Source organism: Zingiber officinale, chromosome 5B (assembly GCF_018446385.1).
Source record: "Zingiber officinale cultivar Zhangliang chromosome 5B, Zo_v1.1, whole genome shotgun sequence".
Taxonomy (NCBI): domain Eukaryota; kingdom Viridiplantae; phylum Streptophyta; class Magnoliopsida; order Zingiberales; family Zingiberaceae; genus Zingiber; species Zingiber officinale.
In genome coordinates, this window is record NC_055995.1 from 14,515,268 (window position 1) to 14,537,070 (window position 21,803).

At 38.1% G+C, this 21,803-nt stretch overlaps 1 protein-coding gene across 2 annotated transcripts; it reads left to right on the forward strand.

Annotated features, from left to right (window-relative positions):
• The first annotated feature begins 15,938 nt into the window (after positions 1–15,938).
• Positions 15,939–21,045, forward strand: LOC121984155 (protein NLP1-like). 2 transcript variants are annotated; one of them, XM_042536964.1, is made up of 5 exons: positions 15,939–16,322; positions 16,485–17,395; positions 17,633–17,680; positions 17,753–18,779; positions 19,331–21,045. In XM_042536964.1, the coding sequence occupies exons 2-5, from the start codon at positions 16,520–16,522 to the stop codon at positions 20,179–20,181; spliced, it is 2,802 nt and encodes a 933-aa protein (XP_042392898.1). In that variant the 5' UTR covers positions 15,939–16,322; positions 16,485–16,519; the 3' UTR covers positions 20,182–21,045. The 2 variants fall into 2 exon arrangements, with proteins under 2 accessions (XP_042392898.1, XP_042392897.1); XM_042536963.1 differs by having other exon boundaries at positions 15,939–17,395.
• Positions 21,046–21,803: the final 758 nt, after the last annotated feature.

Below are 21,803 nucleotides of genomic sequence, written 5' to 3' on the forward strand. Positions count from 1 at the left end.
GTTCTACAGTGTATCAATTGATTGATATTTATTTCCATTCGATTGATACCAATATTAGTCGAATGAATCTAATGATCAATCGACTAATGGTAGTTTTCAATCATTCTAATGATCGAATTCGTCTAAGAGTTTGCTACCCTTGTATCCCCATTACCTCATGTCAGATAATCCTCTTGTTTTTAGACTTTTGACTTATCCTTACCTTTGAGTCTTCATCCACCTGCGCATCTGATCCTGTGATTTGCTTGGGTTTTTCTTCTCTTGCCAAGAATATGATTCTTGATCTTTTTGGACTTCACTTGTTTTGTATTCGTCCTTTTAACCTACAAGGATTTTATCCATCCATGCATATGATCTTGTGATATGCTTAGGTTTTTCTTCTCTTATCAAGAATCTGGTCTTCAATATTTTTAAATTTCACTTATCTTACATTTGACCTTCTAACTTGCAAGGACTTTCTGTACGCTTGATACACAAGTAAAATCTCTTTTTCTTTTGCTCTAGCTTAAATATTGTCAAACATTAAAATTATAATTCTTGCATAATATATTATTATTATTTATATAGGATTTCAAATAAGAACCTTAATGAGCTGAGTCAAAAAAAAATTTTTTTTATCAAACTCTAATTTTTATCAACTTCAATTAATAATATTATTATCCTAATAATTTAAGATTATAAATAAAATTAAGAAATATTCATAAGTTTACCTAGCTGAACTTTGAAATTTTATTTTGCAAATTATGAGAATATAATATATATTTTAATCTATAAAAAGTAGAACAATAAATAAATAAATATTCAGAAAAAAATAAATATACCTTTGATTTTTATATCAAGTACTCCCAAGTAGACCTGACCACGGGCTAGGTCCGACCTGGATCCAGCCCGGGCTCGTAATCGGGTCAACAGGTCGGTTGTCCGTTGACCCAGTTCATCGAGCCAAATCGAAACCAGAACCGGCCTAGCAAGTTGTTGGGCCAGTTCTAGTTCCTTAAGTGCAACATCGATGGACCGCTGGTTAACTATCGGTTCGATCCGTCGATTTAACTGATTTTTTTTCCTGTTAGAACCGCCGGTTAACCAGCGGTTCCTAATTGTTGATGGTGTAAGTACCCCATGATAGTTTTGATATGATTAACCAAGTCAAGTTAGATCCTATTATGTTTTGATACCCTGTGTCTAAGTATGCAGGAACTTAGGAGCACAGGAAGTCGAGTGAAAGACGTAGCTAGCGAGAAGGATGGCACGGGAAAGAGCCGACGGGCTCAGTGCGTCCGAGGGACGAGGCACTGCGGAAGAGTACTTTGGCGGACGAGAAAGAAGCTCACGACGATTTCGAGGGTCGATGTAACGACCCGCCTTCTACTGACTAGGCTGTGAGACCGATCGCTACATTATGTTGTGCTAAATTTTACTATTGCGGAAATCTGGATTGATTAAAATTTTACTAAACTGATTACTGTAAAATCTGAACTTAATATTCTAGGTGTACCTAGGAGTTGTACACATGCTAGGGAAGATAATCTATGCCTCTCGGATGTCCTGCTAGCTGTAATCAGGCATTTCAATCGATCCATGAATCGATTGGGCTGTCGGATCGATCCAGTGATCGATCCAGCTTGATACTGGCACGGAGAAAAACTCTGGATCGGTCGGCTGACCGATCCATAAGCTATATTGCTTCTGTATGCGGCTGGATCGGTCTACCGACCGATCCAGGAGTACACTGATCGGTCGGCTGACCGATCAGTGAGCTTCTGTACTCTACGCTAACTCTCTGTTCGTGACTGGATCGGTCAGCTGACTGATCCAGTGGCACAACCCAATTCTGATCGATCTGTAGATCGATCTGGGTTTCTGATTTCGAACCAGAACCCCTGATTTCAGCACTATTTCATGCCTCAATCACATTACATGTTCTAAGATGACTAGGAAACACTCTAACAACCACAACTAACATTCTAACATCATAAAGAACAATGTTCTAAGCATAATAGAGTGCATGGTTAACTAATTCATAGCGATCAACATACTAAAGTGCAAATTGCTAAAACACTAAAAAGTACTAATGTTTAAACAAAGCTTGCTAGAGTTCCCTAAGATCTTCTTTCCAAGTTCCTGCCCACACACATCCTCGTAGCATTGTCCTCCAGCCTCCACTAGTCCATCTTTCCTTTACCTTTATCTGCAGTATAAGGAAAAGAAAGTATCTATAAGCTTTCGCTTAGTAAGAAACCATCTACCTCACTAAAACATGCATTCGATGCAATATGCTTTTAAAACATGCTGTTTGAAAGTGCACTAATTAGACTGAAACATGGCATGTTATCATACATAGAAATCAAAGCTAGTCATGGCATACTATCATCTAAACATGTGTAATAAAAGCTGAACATGAATACTAAAGCATGGCATACAAAGCTAACCATAACTATCATGTGTAACAACAAGGAAAACTGAGCTGAACATGAATTAAGATAGTCTGGAACTGAATTCAAACTCAACTAACATAACTGATCTTTGTGAGTTTTGAAAAACTATAATATAATAGATTAAAATACATAATCATACTGCTAATGGGCCCGGCAACTGTACATGCTATGTGCGCACCCTCAACTAAACTCGGGGTTGCAAATCCTGAATTTAGCAAGGTTTACTAGGTTATCTAAACCTAGGGACCGACTATGGGAGCACAGCCCAATGGATATCTAATCCTGTACAGTGCCACTACTGAAAATAAAATACTGAATCATAGCTAATTAATTTACCTTTCTTCTACTAGGTTATCTGAACCTAGAGGCGACTGTGGGTGCCCACCCATTGGACCGTAATCCCATATATGTTGTGGCAAGGCTAACTAAACTATTTAAATGCTTCTATTACATTTACTGAGCTATTAAAATGCCTAAGTTGCATTTTTCTGTGCTAAATAATTTAATCGAACACTTAGTATGCACTAATTCGCATCCTTGTGCCAAAAGTCTACATATTACTAAACTAAAACATGGAATTCACACGGAAGCTACTTATACTGCAGGTGAGGGGTTTCTTACCTCGTACGCTAATTTTCTTACAACTCTATTCGCTAGAATTCTGGTGGAGACGATCCTTTCGACAATCTCCTCGCTCCAACGCGTTCTTCTCGGGGAGGGGAACGTTCTTGTGCTGAAATCGCTGCCGGAAGGTGCTCTTAGGGTCCTAGGGAGAGAACCCTAGGGTTGGCGCCGAGAGGAAGAAGGAGAAGGAGAGGGGCGGCGTGTAAGGTGAGGTCTCGGTGGAGAATTCCCGAACCAAAGAAAAATAAACCAAACCCCACTTAAATTTTCTATTTATATCAAGTGGGTAACTCGGCCCAACTTAAATATAAATATTATTGATTCCCTCTTCTTTTAGCACACCCCTGCTGGGGCTCCTGGCTAGCCGGATTCACTTAAGTCTCGGCTCGGCTAGAGGTCATGGGTTCAATTCCCGCGAAGGCCGTTTTACGCTTATATTTATTTTTGCTACTTCCGCTACTCTAAAAATTCCGGAAAAATATCTAAAAATTCCAGAAAAATCATACAATATTTCTAATATAGTTTTGAGAATTTTCGGGCGTTACAGTCGAGAAGCCAGAGCCGAAGGACTCTCGAGAAGGTAAAAAATGGGTTCGGGTGAGCCCTATTCCGGATGGCCGAAATCACCCAAGAGAGCAGAGCCGGAGCGGAAGCCGAACAAAAAAAAAGTCAACCTGCTGTTGATTGTCTGGGCTCCTAGAGCTGGTCGGGCGCCCAGAGCAGGTACAAGCGCCCAAACCAGAAAGTTTATTGCAAAGCCACCTGTTGTGATCCGGTACGACGTGGATAAAATTTTATCCACATCCAGGTGCATAGAACTCTTCTAGGCATCCCAATCAGGGCTATAAATGCAGCCCTAATCCTAGAAGCTAAACAACAACACTTGTAATCGATTTCTTTATCTATTCTACTATTATGTGAGTTGTCAATGCTATAAGAGGCTTCTCCGCCTAAAGAAGATTTTAATAGTGAGCTTTCAACGTCTTGGATTAGCAATCCTTTGATTGCAAACCAAGTAATTCTTCTGTGCCTCTTCTTTCTTCTTAATTAGTTTGTTAATTCTTTTTATACAAGTGTTGGTTTTAATCAAACCATAAAGAATAAGAAAGGTTCATTTTTATTTTTAGACAATTCACCCCCTCTTGCCGGTCGCAAGGGACCAACAAGTGGTATCAGAGGAAGGACGCTTCAGAAGAACTAACTGCTGATCGAAGTACAAGAGATGGCCAGACCAAGCATCTACTCGCCTAAGTTCGAGGGGGAGTTTGCAATTTGGAAAAGAAAGATGGAGGTATTCTTCAAAACGGACTTCAATTTATTACTAATTTTGAAGTATCGTTTTGTAACACCGAAGGACAAAGAAGAATATCAATGGACTAAGAAAGAGTAAGCAGACTTCGTAGCAAATGGATAAGCCAAATTCCATCAACTTAGCATGCTACCTCCACAAGACGTCAATAGAATCGGTGCCTACTAATCAGTGAAGGAACTTTGCGAGAAGTTCTTGGAGCTATATGAAAGTACGTTCGAAGCCAAACTCACGAGATGAGACCTGCTTCAGAACCTCAATGGACTAAGGTACGCACTTAACGCATTTCTTAGGACTCATGAATGGTCAACCCTAATAGATGCATATTTCATCTCTAGGAACTTAGAGGTAAGTGATTTAGAGGAGTTATTTTCAACATTTGAAACTCATGAATCTAGAAATATAGATCTAAAAATGAAGACGAAGTAGAACATTGCCCTAAAGGCAAAAATGAAAGAAATAGAATCTGAAGTTTCTCTCGACGATGACAAAATGACGTTCATGGTAAGAAAATTTAAAAAGTTATTTAAAACTAATATGTTTAATCAAGTGCAGGGTAAAAGAAGGAAAATAAAGGTAAAATGCTACCATTATAATGAAGAAGGGCACGTGAAAGGTAGTTGCCTAAAATTAAAGGACAAGGACAAAAGCAAGGACAAGAGACCAACCCAGAAAAGGTACAAGAACCTAAAGGCGACATGGGACGAAACTTCATCAGAATTAGAAGTTGAATCTTATGTCGGACTTGCGCTGATGGTAAGTCACCAAGAAGAAGAAGACAATGCAAGCTCTTCTGCAATGAGCATCGATAAAGGGGGAGCAATGTTAGAAGAGAGCAACTTTACAAAGGGAGTCTCAGATGATGAGATCGACAAGGTAAGTCAGATACGATCTCTACCGTCTGATAAGTTATTTAAATTTATAAAAATCCCGTCTAAAACTTCCTTTAAATTAGAAATTAAGAATAACAAATTTATTAAAAGAAAATAATGATTTAAAAGGAACCTTAGTAACATCTTGTCGATTAGAAGATTTCGACAAACTAAAAATAAATAATAAAAATTTAAAAGAACAAATACAAAATTTGAAAAATTCTGCATGTTCAACTTTTATTCTTTCAAATTTTAGAAATAATTCTGGACTTAACTAGTATTTTAGATATTATAAGGGCTAAGTTAGAAAGTTATCATCAAAATATATCCCTAAATTTTTTTTAATTAACCCAATAGGAAGAACCTATTTTGGGTTCCAAAATCATGTTTGGATTAAATTTTTATGCATGTCTTAAATTTGAATTGATTTAATATTTTTTGGTTAGAATTGAATAAATATTTTTTTATAATTTTTGTTTGAAATTAATTTAATCCCAATTTTTTCGAGAAAAAGGAATTCATCATTTATTTGTAAGAAAAAATTTTAAATTTTTCTGACCATTAGATAATTTTTTTATAAAAATTATATTTTTTTATAAAAATTATATTTTTTTAATTTAAAAATAATTTGCAAAGTAATTTTTGTAAAATTTATTTTTCTGTAAAACCTTATCATTTTCTCTATCTAAGAACATTTCTTTTAAATTTTTTGAATGTTGGTGAATTTTCTATGAATTATTTATCAAAAATATAAATTTTTAAGATTAAAAATTATCAAAAAGTTATTTTTTGAAAACTTTTTTTTGCAAAACTACTTGCTATACTACATACCCAAAAAAAATTCAAGATTTTTCAAACTTAAAAAATATTTTTAAGAATTTGTTTTTGAAAATTCAACTTTTTTAGAAGAAAAATTATCACTACTTAAATCAAACTCATAATTTCATGAAAATTTTATTACAGTCTTTATTGTGTCTGTTTTACTGCTATAAAAAATTTTAGAATTTTTCTACGATTAAAAATATTTTTTAAATTTTTTTATAAATTATAAAAATCCTGATTTCTGAAATTTAATGATTTTTTTAGATGATAATTACCTTATTTTTAACCCTTAGACTCTTTTTATTTATTTTTTTATTTTCATGATAGACCCCTATTTTTAATGTGATCAAAGAGAAAGAATTAGAGGTTGAGTCTAGGGTGAGGGTATACTTTTTTTTAAAATACAAAATATGTACTTGTTTTTTTTCTTTCTTTCTCTGTTATTTGTTTTTTGTTTTTCCTAACTTAACTTGGGATTGCTCACATCAAAAAGGGTAATATTGTAAGTACCATGTGATGGTTTTGATGTGATCAATCAAGTCAAGTTAGGTCCTATTATGTTTTAATGTCCTGTGTCTAAGTGTGCAGGAACTTAGGAGCACAGTGTTGGTGCAATATCCCTCAGGTCAAGGTTGACCTGGTTAACCAAGCTGAGTCTTGGTTTGGGTTTAGATGTTTGACAATAAGATACTGATTGAAGGAGAGTCAAGTAGGTCAAGGTTGACTGGATACTTGACTGGGAAGTCCTGACTGGGATGTTAGGCAGAAGGAATTCCTGGTGAGTGAAGCCAGGTGAAAGTCCTGACTGGGATGTTAGGCAGAAGGAAATCCTGGTGAGTGAAGCCAGGTGAAAGTCCTGACTGGGATGTTAGGCAGAAGAAAATCCTGGTGAGTGAAGCCAGGTGAAAGTCCTGACTGGGATGTTAGGCAGAAGGAAATCCTGGTGAGTGAAGCCAGGTGAAAGTCCTGACTGGGATGTTAGGCAGAAGGAAATCCTGGTGAGTGAAGCCAGGTGAAAGTCCTGGTGAGTGAAGCCAGGCAAGGGAAATCCAGATGGATCAAGGATGATCGGACATCTGGTGTTGGGAAGTCCAAGTAGGTCAAGAGAGTGACCGGATACTTGGCATGAAAGAAAAGTCCAAGTAGGTCAAGAGAGTGACCGGATACTTGGCATGAAAGAAAAGTACAAGTGGGTCAAAGGGATTGACCGGACACTTGTTGGGGAGTCCTGGCAGGTCAAGGGAGTGACCAGATGCTAGGCATGATGTACCAACAAGTCAAGGTTGACCGGATGTTGGTTTGGGAGGTTTGAGACTTGGTTTTGGGCAAAAACCAAGTCTTTGATCGATCGATGGATCGATCCGAGCTCTGATCGTCGATGGATCGATCCGGATCTTCCAATGACGGAGAGCCTCGGATCGATCGGTGGATCGATCAGAGGTCCCAATCGATCAGCCGATCGATGCTGCTTCGCGCGATAAGCGCCGGATCGATCCGTGGATCGATCCGCCGTTCGAGCAGGTCGGATCGATCCGTGGATCGATCCAAAGTCTCCCGATCGATTGGGAACATTCGAATCGATCGGGATCCGACCGTTGGCGTCGATAAAGGCCGCAGGCGCACGATTCCTTCGGCATCTCTTCTCCGATTCACTCCAGATCTTTCGCCAACTTCTCCACAGCGCTCTCAAAGATCAGATCGCCAGTTCTTGAAGGATCTTGGAAGCTTTCCAAGTCAAGAGGCGGATCAAAGACAAGAAGAGAAGCTAGGGTTAGGGTTTTCTGTACTCATTGTAAGCTTTGCGCTTGTATTTAGTTTCCCTTTCCTTTCTTCTTGTACTGAGAGTCTTGTAGGGCTTCTCCGCCCTCGGTAGTTACCGAAAAGGAGTGTTTTCATAGTGGAGGGTGCGTGCGTGGTGTGGATCCTTGGACTAGTCACCTCTTGTGAGGTGGATACCAAGTAAACCAACCTTGTTAGCGTTGTGTGTTTGTTTCTGTTATTTTCCGCTGCATATCCTTGAAGAAACAAGCCACGCCGAGCGACGAGCACGCGACGAGCTATTCACCCCCCCCCCCCCCCTCTAGCTACTTTTGGTCCTAACACACAGGAGATCGAGTGAAAGATGCATCTAGAAAGAAGGATGGCACGAGAGAGAGTCGACGGGATCAGTGCGTCCGAAGGACGAAGTGTTGCAGAAGAATACATTGACGGACGAGAAGGAAGAGTGCGGCGGTTCCGAGGGATGAGAAATTGAAGCGGAAGGATGCTCGAGAAGGCCGAAAATGGGTTCGGGTGAGCCCTATTCTGGATGGCGGAAATCACCCAAGTGAGCGGAGCTAAAGCGGAAGCCGGGGAAAAAAGTCAACTTGCTGTTGACTATGGTTCGAGCGCTCGGACCAGAAAGTTTATCGCAAAGCCACCTGTTGCGATTCGGTACGATGTGGATAAAATTTTATCCACGCCCAGGTGCCTGGAACCCTTCCAAGTGCCCCGATCAAGGCTATAAATACAGACATGATCCCAGAAGCTAAACAACAACACTTGTAATCAATTTCTTTGTTTGTTCTACTACTATATGAGTTGTCAATGCTGTAAGAGGATTCTTCGCTTGAAGGAGATTTTGATAGTGAGCCTTCAACGTCTTGGATTAGCAATCCTATGATTACAAAGCAAGTAATTCTTCTGTGTCTCTTTTTTCTTCTTAATTAGTGTGTTAATTCTTTTTATACAAGTGTTAGTTTTAATCAAGATATAAAGAACGAGAAATGTTCATTTTTATTTTCAGGCAATTCACCCCCTCTTGCCGACCGCAAGGGACCAATAAAGGGAGGGGTGAGGAGTTTTTTGGGATATTTTTTTCAACGGTTAAGATCATTTGATCGTTTTTTTATCAATGACTATGATTTAGTATACGTTACTATCCAAATTCTATAAATAGAGAGTATATTTCATTATTTTCACACACATCTTCTCTACTCTTAATCTCAATTTCATATTCTCTATACGTTTTCGTTTTCATTTCTATGTACTTTCGTTTCCAATTTTTAGAACATATTTCTTTTAGTTTTGGATCTAAATACACATTTGAAGATTTTTGTAAAGAATCTCTTAATCCATGTGTTAAATGTGTTCCTAGGACTACACTTACTTGTACAATTAAAAAAATTAGTAAAATAAGGAAAAAATTTAATTGATGAATTTAGTAAATTAGATAATAAAGTTTCTTTATATTCCGATATTTGGAGTGATCATTAGTAAACACATTCGTATATGGGTGTGAGTTACCATTGGATTGATTACTCTTTGAACCTCCAAAAAAGATTATTATCTTATAGAGTTTTTAATGAATCACATAGTGTTCATAACATCGTACAATTATTATGTTTAATTTTTGAAGAATATGGATTAACTCATAAAATATTTTCAATATCATTAGATAATGCTAGTTTTAATACCATTTTTATATATGATCTAAAATTTGTTTGTCAACTTATTATTGATGATTTTTTTATATTCGTTGTGTATGCCATATTTTAAATTTATATGTCAAGATAGATTAAAAATTTTAGAAAATTATATTAAACCAATTAGAATTGTAATTTCTTATTTATATTCTCATCTATCTATAATGAAACAATGGGGTAGGTTTTGTAAAAAATAATAGAATTAGACCTAAACAATTTTCATGTGATGTACTAACGTTGGAATTTAGCATACCAATTATTATAAGATTCATTTCAATATAAAGAATTATTATGTTCATTTTTTTGCACAAAATACTAATACTAATATATATTTATTTTCACAACAATAAAATATTTGTAGTAGTATTTGTGACATTTTAAAATTATTTAATGATTCAACCGAATAACTTTTCGGTATTTATTATCCCAATGCTTAATTAGTTTTAGAAAATTTTTCTAATATAGTATTAATTTTAAATGAACATGCTAATAATAAATCTTTATCTTCTTGCATCTTAGCTATAAAAACTAAATGAGAAAAATATTTTTATTTTATTCCAGTTAACATTTTATATAATGTTAGAATTTACTTATATGATATTTATAATCAATATTATGTAAAATATGGAATATAAATTAATATTTCTGGAATACAACAAACTACTAGTAGTAATTTAAAACTTGTAAAAGCACAACTTTTATTAAAAGAACAGACGAAACGTCCATGAGGATCCTCAAGTTCCACACATGAACTTGAGAATTATTTTACGACTTTTTTATTTTAATAAAGTAGATAGTGAAAATTTTAATATTTTAAAGTGGTGGTGGTCACAGAAGGCTCAAAGTTTTCCCATATTCTCCGTGATCGCCAAAGAAATTTTAGCTTATCCAGTGTTAACTATTGCTATGGAGCAGACATTTAGTACCGGCAGTAATATATTAGATGAACAATGATCAACTTTATCTCCCGACTCATTTGAAGCTCAAGCATTACTAGACGATTGGACCAGAGCCGAGAAAAAAATCCAAGAAATGCAACTTTCAAATGACGAAGTTGAAGATTTTGATATTGAAGGAACGAATGCAACATGAATGGAAAATAGAAGTGAGTGACAATGTAAAACGGTAAAAATGTAAAAAAAAAAAATGTGAACTTTAATTCCTCTATACCCTAAAGGGATACGTAAGCAACTTAAATAAATATAAGTTTTTTTAAAAAATAATTTTTTATTTTTTATTTTTTATTTTTTATTTTTAATTTTTAATTTTTAATTTTTAATTTTTTAATATAATAATCTTGAATCGTGATGAATCATGATAAAATACAAGATTCATAGTATTAACTCCGCCTGCTTCGGAACCTGCTAGTGCAGTAATAGAAGGGACACAATCTAATATCGTTTAGATATAATATTTTATATTCAACTAGCTGTTAATCTCCACTGTGTATAAATAGGTTTCCTTTGTAGTGAATATAAGGAACCTTTCTGGAATAAGAAAGTTTTTTTGCTAAACTAGCTTTAACATGGTATCAGAGCAGAGCAGAGTGGCTCTGATTTGAATTTCTTTTCCTTCTTCTCTCTAATCTGCTGTCCCTCTTCTCCCATGCATGGCTGGGGCTTCTATCACAACCGAACAACTCTTTGAGCTGTTCAAAGCTATAACCAGGGATTCTCATGCAGAATCATCTTCCTCCTCAATTCCTCTTCACTATAGGATTTTGCCAACTGAAACCGGAGAAATACAGCTTACCACCCAGCTGCTCAACTCTACTAATTATTCTGCCTGGTCTCGACAGGTCCAGCGAGCACTTTCTATTCAAGACAAAGAAGCTTATATTACTGGTGAACTTTCGGCACCTGAAAATGCTGATCCTCACTACAAATTATGGCACAAATGCAACAATCTGGTCGTCACCTGGTTGCTTCGGTGCATTGAACCAAATATTGCTGCATCCATCCCTGATAGTGCCACAGCTTACGAAATTTGGACAACACTGCAACAACGGTTTACAAAACCAGATGACACTCGGGTAGCTCATCTTCAACGAGAACTTGGCTCACTCACACAAGGATCTCTGTCCGTAGATGAACTTTTTGTGAAATACAATGCGCTACTCCAAGAATATAGCATCTTCCGACCAGTTCCCCAATGTTCTTGTGGAAAGTGTGATAACTCTTGCTTCAAACCGTTCAGAGAGCAAAGAGACAAAGATAACCTATTCATGTTTCTTAATGCTCTCAACTCAGAGTTCAACATCACCAGGTCACAAATGATGAATCAAAAACCGCTTCCATCCCTAGATGAAGCTTATCACTCGGCATACCAGGAGGAACAGAGGCTTAAACAACCAGTATTGCCGCTTCCGGTTGAAGCGTCTGCCCTCCTTGCTCACAAATCTGAAGCTTCTCACCCCAATAATGGTGCTCCTACCAAATACTGCACCTACTGCCATCGCAAAAATCACAACATTGAGCAATGCTACCTCCTCGTCGGTCTTCCACCTAACTACAATAAAAAGAAAGGAAAAGGAAAGTTTAATACTTCAAAACCTTCCTATGCTCACAGTGTCATTGCAACTGCAGGCACTACCTCTGGTGGCAATGATGATGAGATTCTTTCATTATCACGAGGGCAGTTGAAGCAACTAATGCAAAATGGACAGAACTCATCTACAGTTGCGACGACTACGTCAGCCATTCCCAATCCTGAGAAAACACAAAACTTCGCTGGTAACTCTTCTTTCTTAGAATCACATACACACAAAGCACATTTAATTCCAAAAGATACTTGGATAGTTGACTCAGGAGCCAGTGAACATATGTGATCAAATTTTTCTTTATTTTCCTCTACAAAAACTGTCACAGCTCGTGTCCAATTTCCTGATGGTAATGGAGCACCTGTGACTCACATTGGACAAGTTACCCTTGGTCCTAATTTAATACTCAACGATGTTTTATATATACCAAGTTTTACAGTAAATCTGATTTCGGTTCATAAACTGCTTGTTAGAAACTTGATTCAACCACGTTTCTTTCCTAATGCTTGTTTCCTTCAGGAATTAACTTCCAGAATGATGATTGGGAAGGCTGAGCAAAAACATAGTCTATACCTTCTGCAGCAACCACTCATCAAAAATTTTGCTTTCAATTTACAATATGTATCTAAAACTCTCATGCCTAATTCTGTTTGCTTTGATTTATGGCATTTCCGATTAGGCCACACATCTCATCGCATTATTCCTTATATTTCTAAATTTTATCCACAAATTCATAGTTATCCAAATAATATTTGTTTGACTTGCCCCAAGGCAAAACAAAAAAGGTTACCCTTTACCGAACATGTCGACGCACGACCTTTGTTTGATCTAGTTCATATAGACACATGGGGTCCATGCCACGCTCCTACTATAGGAGGACAGCGGTTCTTCCTCACCATCGTAGAAGATCATTCACGAGCCGTTTGGACATACCTTATGCATCAAAAATCTGAAGCACCAAAAATACTGCAATCTTTTATCAACATGGTCCCTGTTAAATTCCATAAGCAGATTAAAGTCATTCGATCTGATCAAGCAAAGGAATTCAACTTCTTTAACTATGACCAACAAGGAATTGAGCATCAAAAATCTTGCGTGGAGACACCAGAACAGAATGGAGTTGTGGAAAGGCGTCACCAACATCTTCTCAATATGGCTCGCGCACTTTTATTTCAGTCCAATCTACCAAAGAAATTTTGGGGCTATGCCGTACTCACAGCAACACACCTAATCAATCGTATACCTGTTCAGCGACTCCATTTCGTAACCCCATATGAGAAGCTCACTGGAAAAATGCCAAAATATGACTACTTGCGGGTCTTTGGATGTCTGTGCTTCGCCTCAACATTGAAACGCAATCGCACGAAATTGGATGAACGAGCCCGACGTTGCATCTTCATTGGCTATCCAGCCGGAATGAAAGGATACACTATCTATGATCTTGAAACTGAAGAGATTTTTGTCTCCCGAAACGTCGTCTTTCACGAAGATGTTTTTCCCTTTGCTTCAGACTACATTTCTCGTCTAAATGTCCCACCTCCTGAAAGGGGGCTTCCAGAAATCAACAACCCCAATGAGTCCATTAAGGAATTTCTACCTGCAATTGATAAGCCTGAAACTACCAAGACAAGTCCAGCCCAACCAGAAATTCCCTCTCAAGCTATGGACAGTGAGCAGACTAAAGAGCAATCTGCAACAACTAAGAGTCATGATAACTAAGAACTTACTCCTGAGACAATAACAGAAGATGTCATAGACCTTAGACCTCGATCTCAGCAGATTCGGCAAGTACCCAAGTATCTGAGCATCTATCAGCACGATATATCTGATCCACAAGCTAATCATAGCATGGCTTATCCCATTCAAAGATACCTGAGCTCCATCCGATTAAGCCCTTCCTATGCAGCTTTTACCTCTGTTCTTTCCACAACTATGGAGCCACAATCATATGAGGAAGCAACACAACATGCTGAATGGATATCAGCAATGGAAGCTGAGTTAGTTGCGCTCGACGCCAACCAAACTTGGAAAGTAGTTTCGGTGCCAAAGTCAATACACACGATTGGCTGCAAGTGGATCTTTAAGGTAAAAATGAATGCCGATGGAACTATAGAGCGACATAAGGCACGCCTCGTTGCTAAGGGCTATAGCCAAATCAAGCACTTCGATTACAAAGAAACTTTCAGCCCCGTAATCAAGCATACTACAGTTCGACTATTTTTTGCACTTGCTGCGTCACAGTCATGGTTTCTCCGGCAACTTGACGTCAATAATGCCTTCCTCAATGGAGAGCTTACCGAGACCATTTTTATGGATTTACCACCTGGCTATCCATCTACAGTCCCGCACTCTAGTCAGGAGAAACCGGCTTGCCAACTCACCAAGGCATTATACGGCCTCAAGCAAGCCTCTCGACAATGGAACACAAAATTCTCAGAAATCCTTTTTCGATACGGCTTCCAGAAGAGCTCTGCTGACCATTCCCTTTTCACATATACTAACGGTGATCTATTCATTGCTCTTTTAGTATACGTCGACGACATTATGCTCGGCAGTACTTCTGAAACAGCGCTAGAACACCTAGTTGGATATCTTAAAGGAGAATTCAAGCTCAAAGACCTAGGTGTCCCTCACTACTTCCTTGGTCTAGAGATAGCCCGATCAAAGAAAGGGATTATCCTATGCCAACGGAAGTATACATTAGACCTTCTTCATGAGTATGGTTTGCTGGGTGCAAAACCGTTTCGGACACCACTCCAGAGCAATGATCATCTTCATCATTCAGATTCAGAGAAGATTGATCCTACCATATATCGGAAATTAGTAGGTAAGCTCATCTATTTAACATTTACCCGTCCTGATTTGTGTTATACCGTGCAGGTTCTGTCTCAGTACATGAGTCAACCTACCATCGAGCATTTTAAAGCAGCACTCCGAGTATTACGGTACTTAAAGGGATCCCCTGGGTGTGGCGTTTTCTACTCTAGCACCTCACCTCGCACGTTAAAGGTCTATAGTGACAGTGACTGGGCAAAGTGTCAAGATACTCGACGTTCTGTTTCGGGATACTGTGTGTTTCTGGGCAATAGTATTATTAGTTGGAAAGCAAAGAAGCAAAATTCTGTGGCCAGGAGCTCAACTGAGGCTGAATATCGAGCCATGTCCACAGCGACATGCGAAGTTCTTTGGATTTTCAATCTACTACGATCCTTCCATATCCCACATAATGCTCATGTCCCACTACTATGTGATAATAAGTCCGCCATTCAAATAGCCGTCAATCCAATACAGCATGAACGAACAAAACACTTCGACATAGATTGGCATTTTGTGCGTGAACAAGTTGAACATCAGAAAATCCAAGTTTTATATGTTAGCTCTCAATGTCAATTGGCGGACATTCTCACAAAAGGTTTAGATGCCAACCAACATGAATGGATTATGGTCAAGATGAGTATGATTAACATCCATTCTCCTCTTGAGGGGGTATGACAAAATACAAGATTCATAGTATTAACTCTGCCTGCTTCGGAACCTGCTAGTGCAGTAATCGAAGGGACACAATCTAATATCGTTTAGATATAATATTTTATATTCAACTAGCTGTTAATCTTCACTGTGTATAAATAGGTTTCCTTTGTAGTGAATATAAGAAACCTTTCTGGAATAAGAAAGAGTTTTTTTTACAAAACTAGCTTTAACAAATCATAAACCGGTAATTTCAAATTATGAATTGTAACTATCTTAACCGATTAAGATTGAGAATCGATCTATCAGGACCGTCGAACTCTCAATTTTGAACCGTCATCAGGTGTACTTCCGAGCGCACGTCCATAGTGAAGTTATATGGCGGAGACTTACAGGCCTTTGACTTTATAAGCCGCCATTGTGGAAAACCTGATGCCGAATTGCCGTGCAGGATCAAGTCGATCGACTAACCAATCGCGGGGACGATGACACCGCCAATACCATCCTCGTTTCTCCCTCTTTCCAATCCACAAACCCCACAAACTTAGTTGGTCTTGGATCGATGAGAAAGATTTCAACCACAGCGTCAAATTTGATTGGCTTCAAGTATTCATTCAACCATCGGGATTCAGTCGAGATCCCTTGGAGTTGAGTGTAGTTTGTTTGTGGCTGGGTAAGAGGAGCAGTTCGCGGCGATCCTTTTCCCTTTGGTGATTGAATCACATCAGTCTGCCGGGATTTATTCGTGCGATCAGGTTTTTGTTTGCTTTTGCGCTCTGTCTTCCAAAGGTTAGCTTTTGTTCTACGTCTGCTCCTCTTTTCCAAGTTTTGGTTTGATTTGTCGATACCTCTGCAAACTCGACAGAAAAGAACAGTTATTTTTGAAGCACTTTCGCCCTCTTATTTGATGCATCTTCTCAAGGTGTTGTTTTTCGGTTATGGTTTCGCTAGGGTTCTCTAATCGGTATTGAAGAGAGATTCCACTGATGGAAGCAGTTCCTCAGCCTGAGAGGTCACCGAGAAACAGTCTCTCAGGTGGGGCTGCTGATTTGGATTCGTTGGATCAGTTACTATCCGGAGATGGTTGGTTGGAATTTCATGATGGCTTCCCAGCTGATTCTCCTAACTCCATGAGCCCCTTCAATTCTTTGAGTTTTTCACCTCTTTTCGAGGTCAACAATGACAGCCCTAATCCGCTGGAAAATTGTGACCGAGAAAACATGGGAAGGCCTGGAGACGAAACCCTACCTGGAGATGTCGATATATTGCATTTAGTTGACCCAAATTCCATTGGACAATGCATACGTACGGTCTTCACTAGTGAGTTAAGATCAGCAAGTCCGAGCTCAGAGCTAGGAACAAGTAGGTGGATTCAAACAAAGGATTCCAATTTCTATGTGAAAGAGAAATTGCTGCAGGCACTTGATCATATCAAGGAGACTCATAGGGATGGAGAAGTCCTAATTCAGCTATGGGTGCCTATGAAGAGAGGAGACCGATTGGTTCTTACAACTTATAGTCAACCTTTCACACTCACCTCGAATTCTGAGAAACTAGTGAATTATAGAGAGGTCTCCACAAACTACCAGTTGTCAGCTGAAGAGAACTCTGGCGAGGCATTAGGTTTGCCTGGACGTGTGTTTGTTGGAAGATTACCCGAATGGACACCAGATGTTCAATATTTTACCAGCTATGAGTATCCACGGGTGAATTATGCTCAACTGTTCGATATACGGGGAAGTGTAGCTCTTCCTGTTTTTGATCATGGCTGTCAATCTTGCTTGGGTGTAGTGGAACTTGTCATGACAACCCGGAAGATAAATTACACTTTTGAGCTAGAGAATATTTGCAATGCTCTTCAGGTTAGACCTTTTTTTTTTTGTAATAGTCTTAAGTTTATAAATATGTTTTTTCTTCCTAATTTTCTTTTCAGATATACTGATTTCTACATGCTTGCTATCTACTTCTAATGATTTTCTGGTTCTTCATTTCAAGTCAAAGTTTGTTTAAGTGCCAAAAATGTAATTGCACAAGTTATTTATGGCCTCAATTTAGATATTTCTTTCTGGCATTTTGCTAAAGGATACTGTTATTTGCAGGAAGTAGAGCTTAGTTCTTCTGCAGCTGTCACTGTTCCGCAGCTCAAGGTGAGTCATTAGACTAAAAGAGCATTACGCTTCAAGAATCCTACTGATTGTGAAACCACTTGTTTTCCCCAGGTAATTAGTAATTCATACCAAGCTGCTTTATCTGAAATCCTAGAGGTGTTAAAAACCATTTCTGTGATGCACATGTTACCATTAGCTCAAACCTGGGTTCCATGTATTCAACAAGGTAAAAAAGGCATCCGCCATTCTGATGAAAACTATAGGGAGTGTGTCTCCACTGTTGGATCTTCTTGTTATGTGAATGATCCTTCTATGATGGGTTTTTATGAGGCCTGTTCTGAGCATCACTTGCTGAAGGGACAAGGAGTAGCTGGTATGGCTTTCACCACCAATCAACCATGTTTTTTGCCAGATGTTAGTGCTTTGAGTAAGACAGAATATCCACTCGCTCACCATGCAAAGATATTTGGTTTGAAAAGTGCAGTTGCAATACGCCTAAGAAGTATTCTGACTGGGAGTTCTGATTTTGTGTTGGAGTTCTTTCTTCCCCCTAATTGCATACTAATTGAAGAACAGAAACTGATGCTTGACTCATTGTCAAGGACTATGCAACATGTTTGCCAAAATTTAAGGGTTATCACAGCGAAGGAGCTGGCAGATGAGGCTACATTGCAATTGGATAGAGCACTTCCGTCTGATTTTTTGTTGGATAATTCTTCTTCCGAAGGAGAGCCAGGTAAACAATGTGCCGCTGTCACTTCAATAGAGGCTCAGACAATGGACGTGTCTAGTGATATAACACCTTTGTCCATAAGTACAGAAGAATCCTCAAAGGAAAAAACAGGCCCTGTTTTTTATTTTAAGGATGAAGTTGAAAGATTTGATAGTGTAAGTGGCATGGATGAGGCTGAGGTGATATCACCTGCACAAAAGAAATCTTCAAAGCTCAGGCAGCATCCAGTAGGATGGGAAAACAAAGATAGTGATAATGAAGATTCTTTAAATTTTTACAGTATCTGTTCTGATGCTACAAAAACAACTGAAAAGAAGCACAGAAAAGCACAAAAGACTGTTAGTTTGGAAGTTCTTCGTAAGTATTTTGCTGGTAGCCTGAAAGATGCCGCAAAGAGCATCGGAGGTATAATTCATTCTTTAGTAGAAATCCCATGATGGATTAGATTATCATCTACATTTCTCTTTCTTTTCAAATGTTTCTTTGTTTAGTTCTTTATTTTCTCAAAAGTATTTCCGTTTTCAAATACATTAGATATTTTCTTTGTTCGAAGATTTGTGAAGAGGTGAAACTAGGGAAGAGATGGATAACCACATAGCCTATTTTCCTATGCATGAAGTGTATATCCAAAAAGTTGTCAACTTATGTGCAAGGAGCCTTTTGTTGCTTAGGCTTATTGGGTGGTATCACCTAAGAGTCATATTCACTTTGTGAATAAGAAACTAATGCAGTCCACGACTGGTGTGGGCTAATGGGTTTCATTTTTTTCACTCCCAACCAATTTTCCCTAATTATAATGTATTTTAATGTTCACTGATTGGACAAATGCATGCTTTTTGAATGTCTACTTCAGTTGTTTTGCTTTCAACTATAGCACTGCAAAAGGCTGTGTGATCCAACTATGGAATCCCAAGTGACTGATGATACTTGATGCCTATTATCTTTACATGTTCCAGTGTGCCCTACTACTCTTAAAAGAATATGCCGACAGCATGGATTAGCTCGATGGCCTTCCCGGAAAATCAAGAAAGTAGACCACTCTTTAAGGAAACTGCAAGTTGTTATTGACTCAGTTCATGGTACTGATAAAGCCATCCAACTCAGTTCCCTGTATACAGATTTCACAACGGCATCTGTATCAGAGAAGAACTCATTAGGAGAATTCCAAGATAAAAACTCAATGGGAGGCTTTCCAGTTTCCAAATCAATTCAAAATGATCATCTACATTCTGATCAAGACATAGATGCGATAACAAGCCATCACCATTCTTCCTCTTCTCACTCATCATCATCTAGTCAAACTTCAATTTTATGTTCAACTCCACATGGTGAAAAGCACTGTCTTCAGATTGCAGGTGAAGGTAACCTTGAGGAAAAGGTTAGTGACAATCAAGGGGCAAAGAGCCAGATGACCTTGCATCTTTCAACTAAAAGCACATGGTCATGTCCTAGATTTCAAAATCACAAATCATCTGGTGAGCATTGTTCTTCTGGAAGTCTGTCACCTCCAGGTGATCCCAAAAGCAGTTGGATGATAGTTAAAGCCGCATATGGTGCAGAAAAAGTTAGGATCCGTCTTGATCCTAACTGGAGCTTTGAAGAATTGAGAGATGAGATTTTAAAGAGGTTCGACATAAGCATTAAAAATTCAGTGAATTTCAAGTATCTTGATGATGAGTCAGAGTTGGTGCTACTGACATGTGATGCAGATCTTCAGGAGTGCATTCATATCTACAGATCTTCAGATACTCGAACTATAAAAATATCTGTGCAACCAGTTGTTACTCCAATTATGGCATCATCATAAGACATTTGATGCAGTTCATAATCAGGAGACCAATCTGAAGAAAAGGCTTTCTTATAGTTATTGGAGTTTTTCTAGGATAGAATGATCTTTGCGCTGACCAATGCCCAAGAAAAAATACAGTGGAATTTTAGGCAATAAACCGGAAGGACATGCTAAAGCTCCCGAGTGAGTGACATGGAATTGCTCAAAAAATTACAAGGTATTAGAATTGCTTGAAATTGATATAAACACAAAAGGCGGAACAAAGATTGAACCGGGATTTGTATATTGTTTCTGCTGGTTTTCTGAAATTTATTGAGAACCTGCTATAGATTGCTTGATTATGCTATTCGGTCTCAAGTGGTTGGATAATGTGAGGCAATCATCTTAAGAGAATCTTTTGAACAGAATGATATGTTTGCAAGATGGCCAGCTTTTCACTAGTACAATGGCACAAGGATGAGTTGCAATTAGTTTTGAGATTTTTTTTCTTCTCATTTTTATGGGGGCAAAAGGAGTTACTAACATACACCGATCAAAGAATGAACATGGTATCTACTTTAAGACAGCTGTAAATACATTCAGTGTCACATGGATCATCATCCATCCCTGTTGTGGATAGAATTGTTGTGTATTCAGCATGAACCCAGACAACAAGAATGTTGCATATGAAATCAATGCATCCAAGATCAATAAACTCAAAGATCACACCGGTAAGCAATGATATGTTCAAAGATATTGAAACAGATGTTACTAGCTAATGGCAAGATTTCCTGCAATACTTAAAATTGAAAGGAGTTCTTGTTCATTGCAAGAATATATTTTGTGGTGCCTAGTGTTGAACTTTCTTGATAACAAGCAATATATTTCTCCTATTTTCAACAAGATAACATTTGCTCCAGTTGTCCGAGCATTTGTTTGGAAAAATCTACTAATTTTCTCGACCAGTGGGAGCCATCATTTGGTTGTGATGACACATGTAGATGAATCGAAGAACAGCATCGTCTTACCATTGGTGAACTTGAGTTGCCACTTATGTCTCTTGGGGACTGGAAGGGGATGGAGAAGAGCTGCTGGTTTCAGCCTGTCTGTGGTGTTTCAGCAGGCGATGGCATCCTCTCGAAATATCATTTTTCAAGCATGTGCTAGTTTTTAATCATAACAACTACAATTATACTTTACAGGCAATATCTGTTTTTAAATCATTCATTTAAAAAGGAAAACAGAGCAAAGATCCTTTAGTGCAACATAGCACAAGTCACCATAGAAGCGATTAATTTGTGCAACATTTTGCAGTGCAATATCAAGCACCTTTCAGGAAAAAAAAACACAGTTAAATACAAGACATTAAAAGAAACGTTTTAGATGAGAAAGTGTTTATCGGTTAAGTAATTTAAAAAGAAAAAGGAAGTCAATTGTTAACGTACAAGAAATGGAGTCTCTACGAAGAAATATTTTTGCCATATGAATCCAGTATTCAGAGGGATTTACACGGCCACGAAGCACCGTGCAATTCCACCAAAATCCTAAACTATAGCGCAGCACTACAAGCAGCATGCTCGAGTATAATTCCAGTGCAATGAATCACAAATCGGAAAAAGTAATCTCGATGTAAGCCAATTCCAGTCAACGAAATCAAAGAA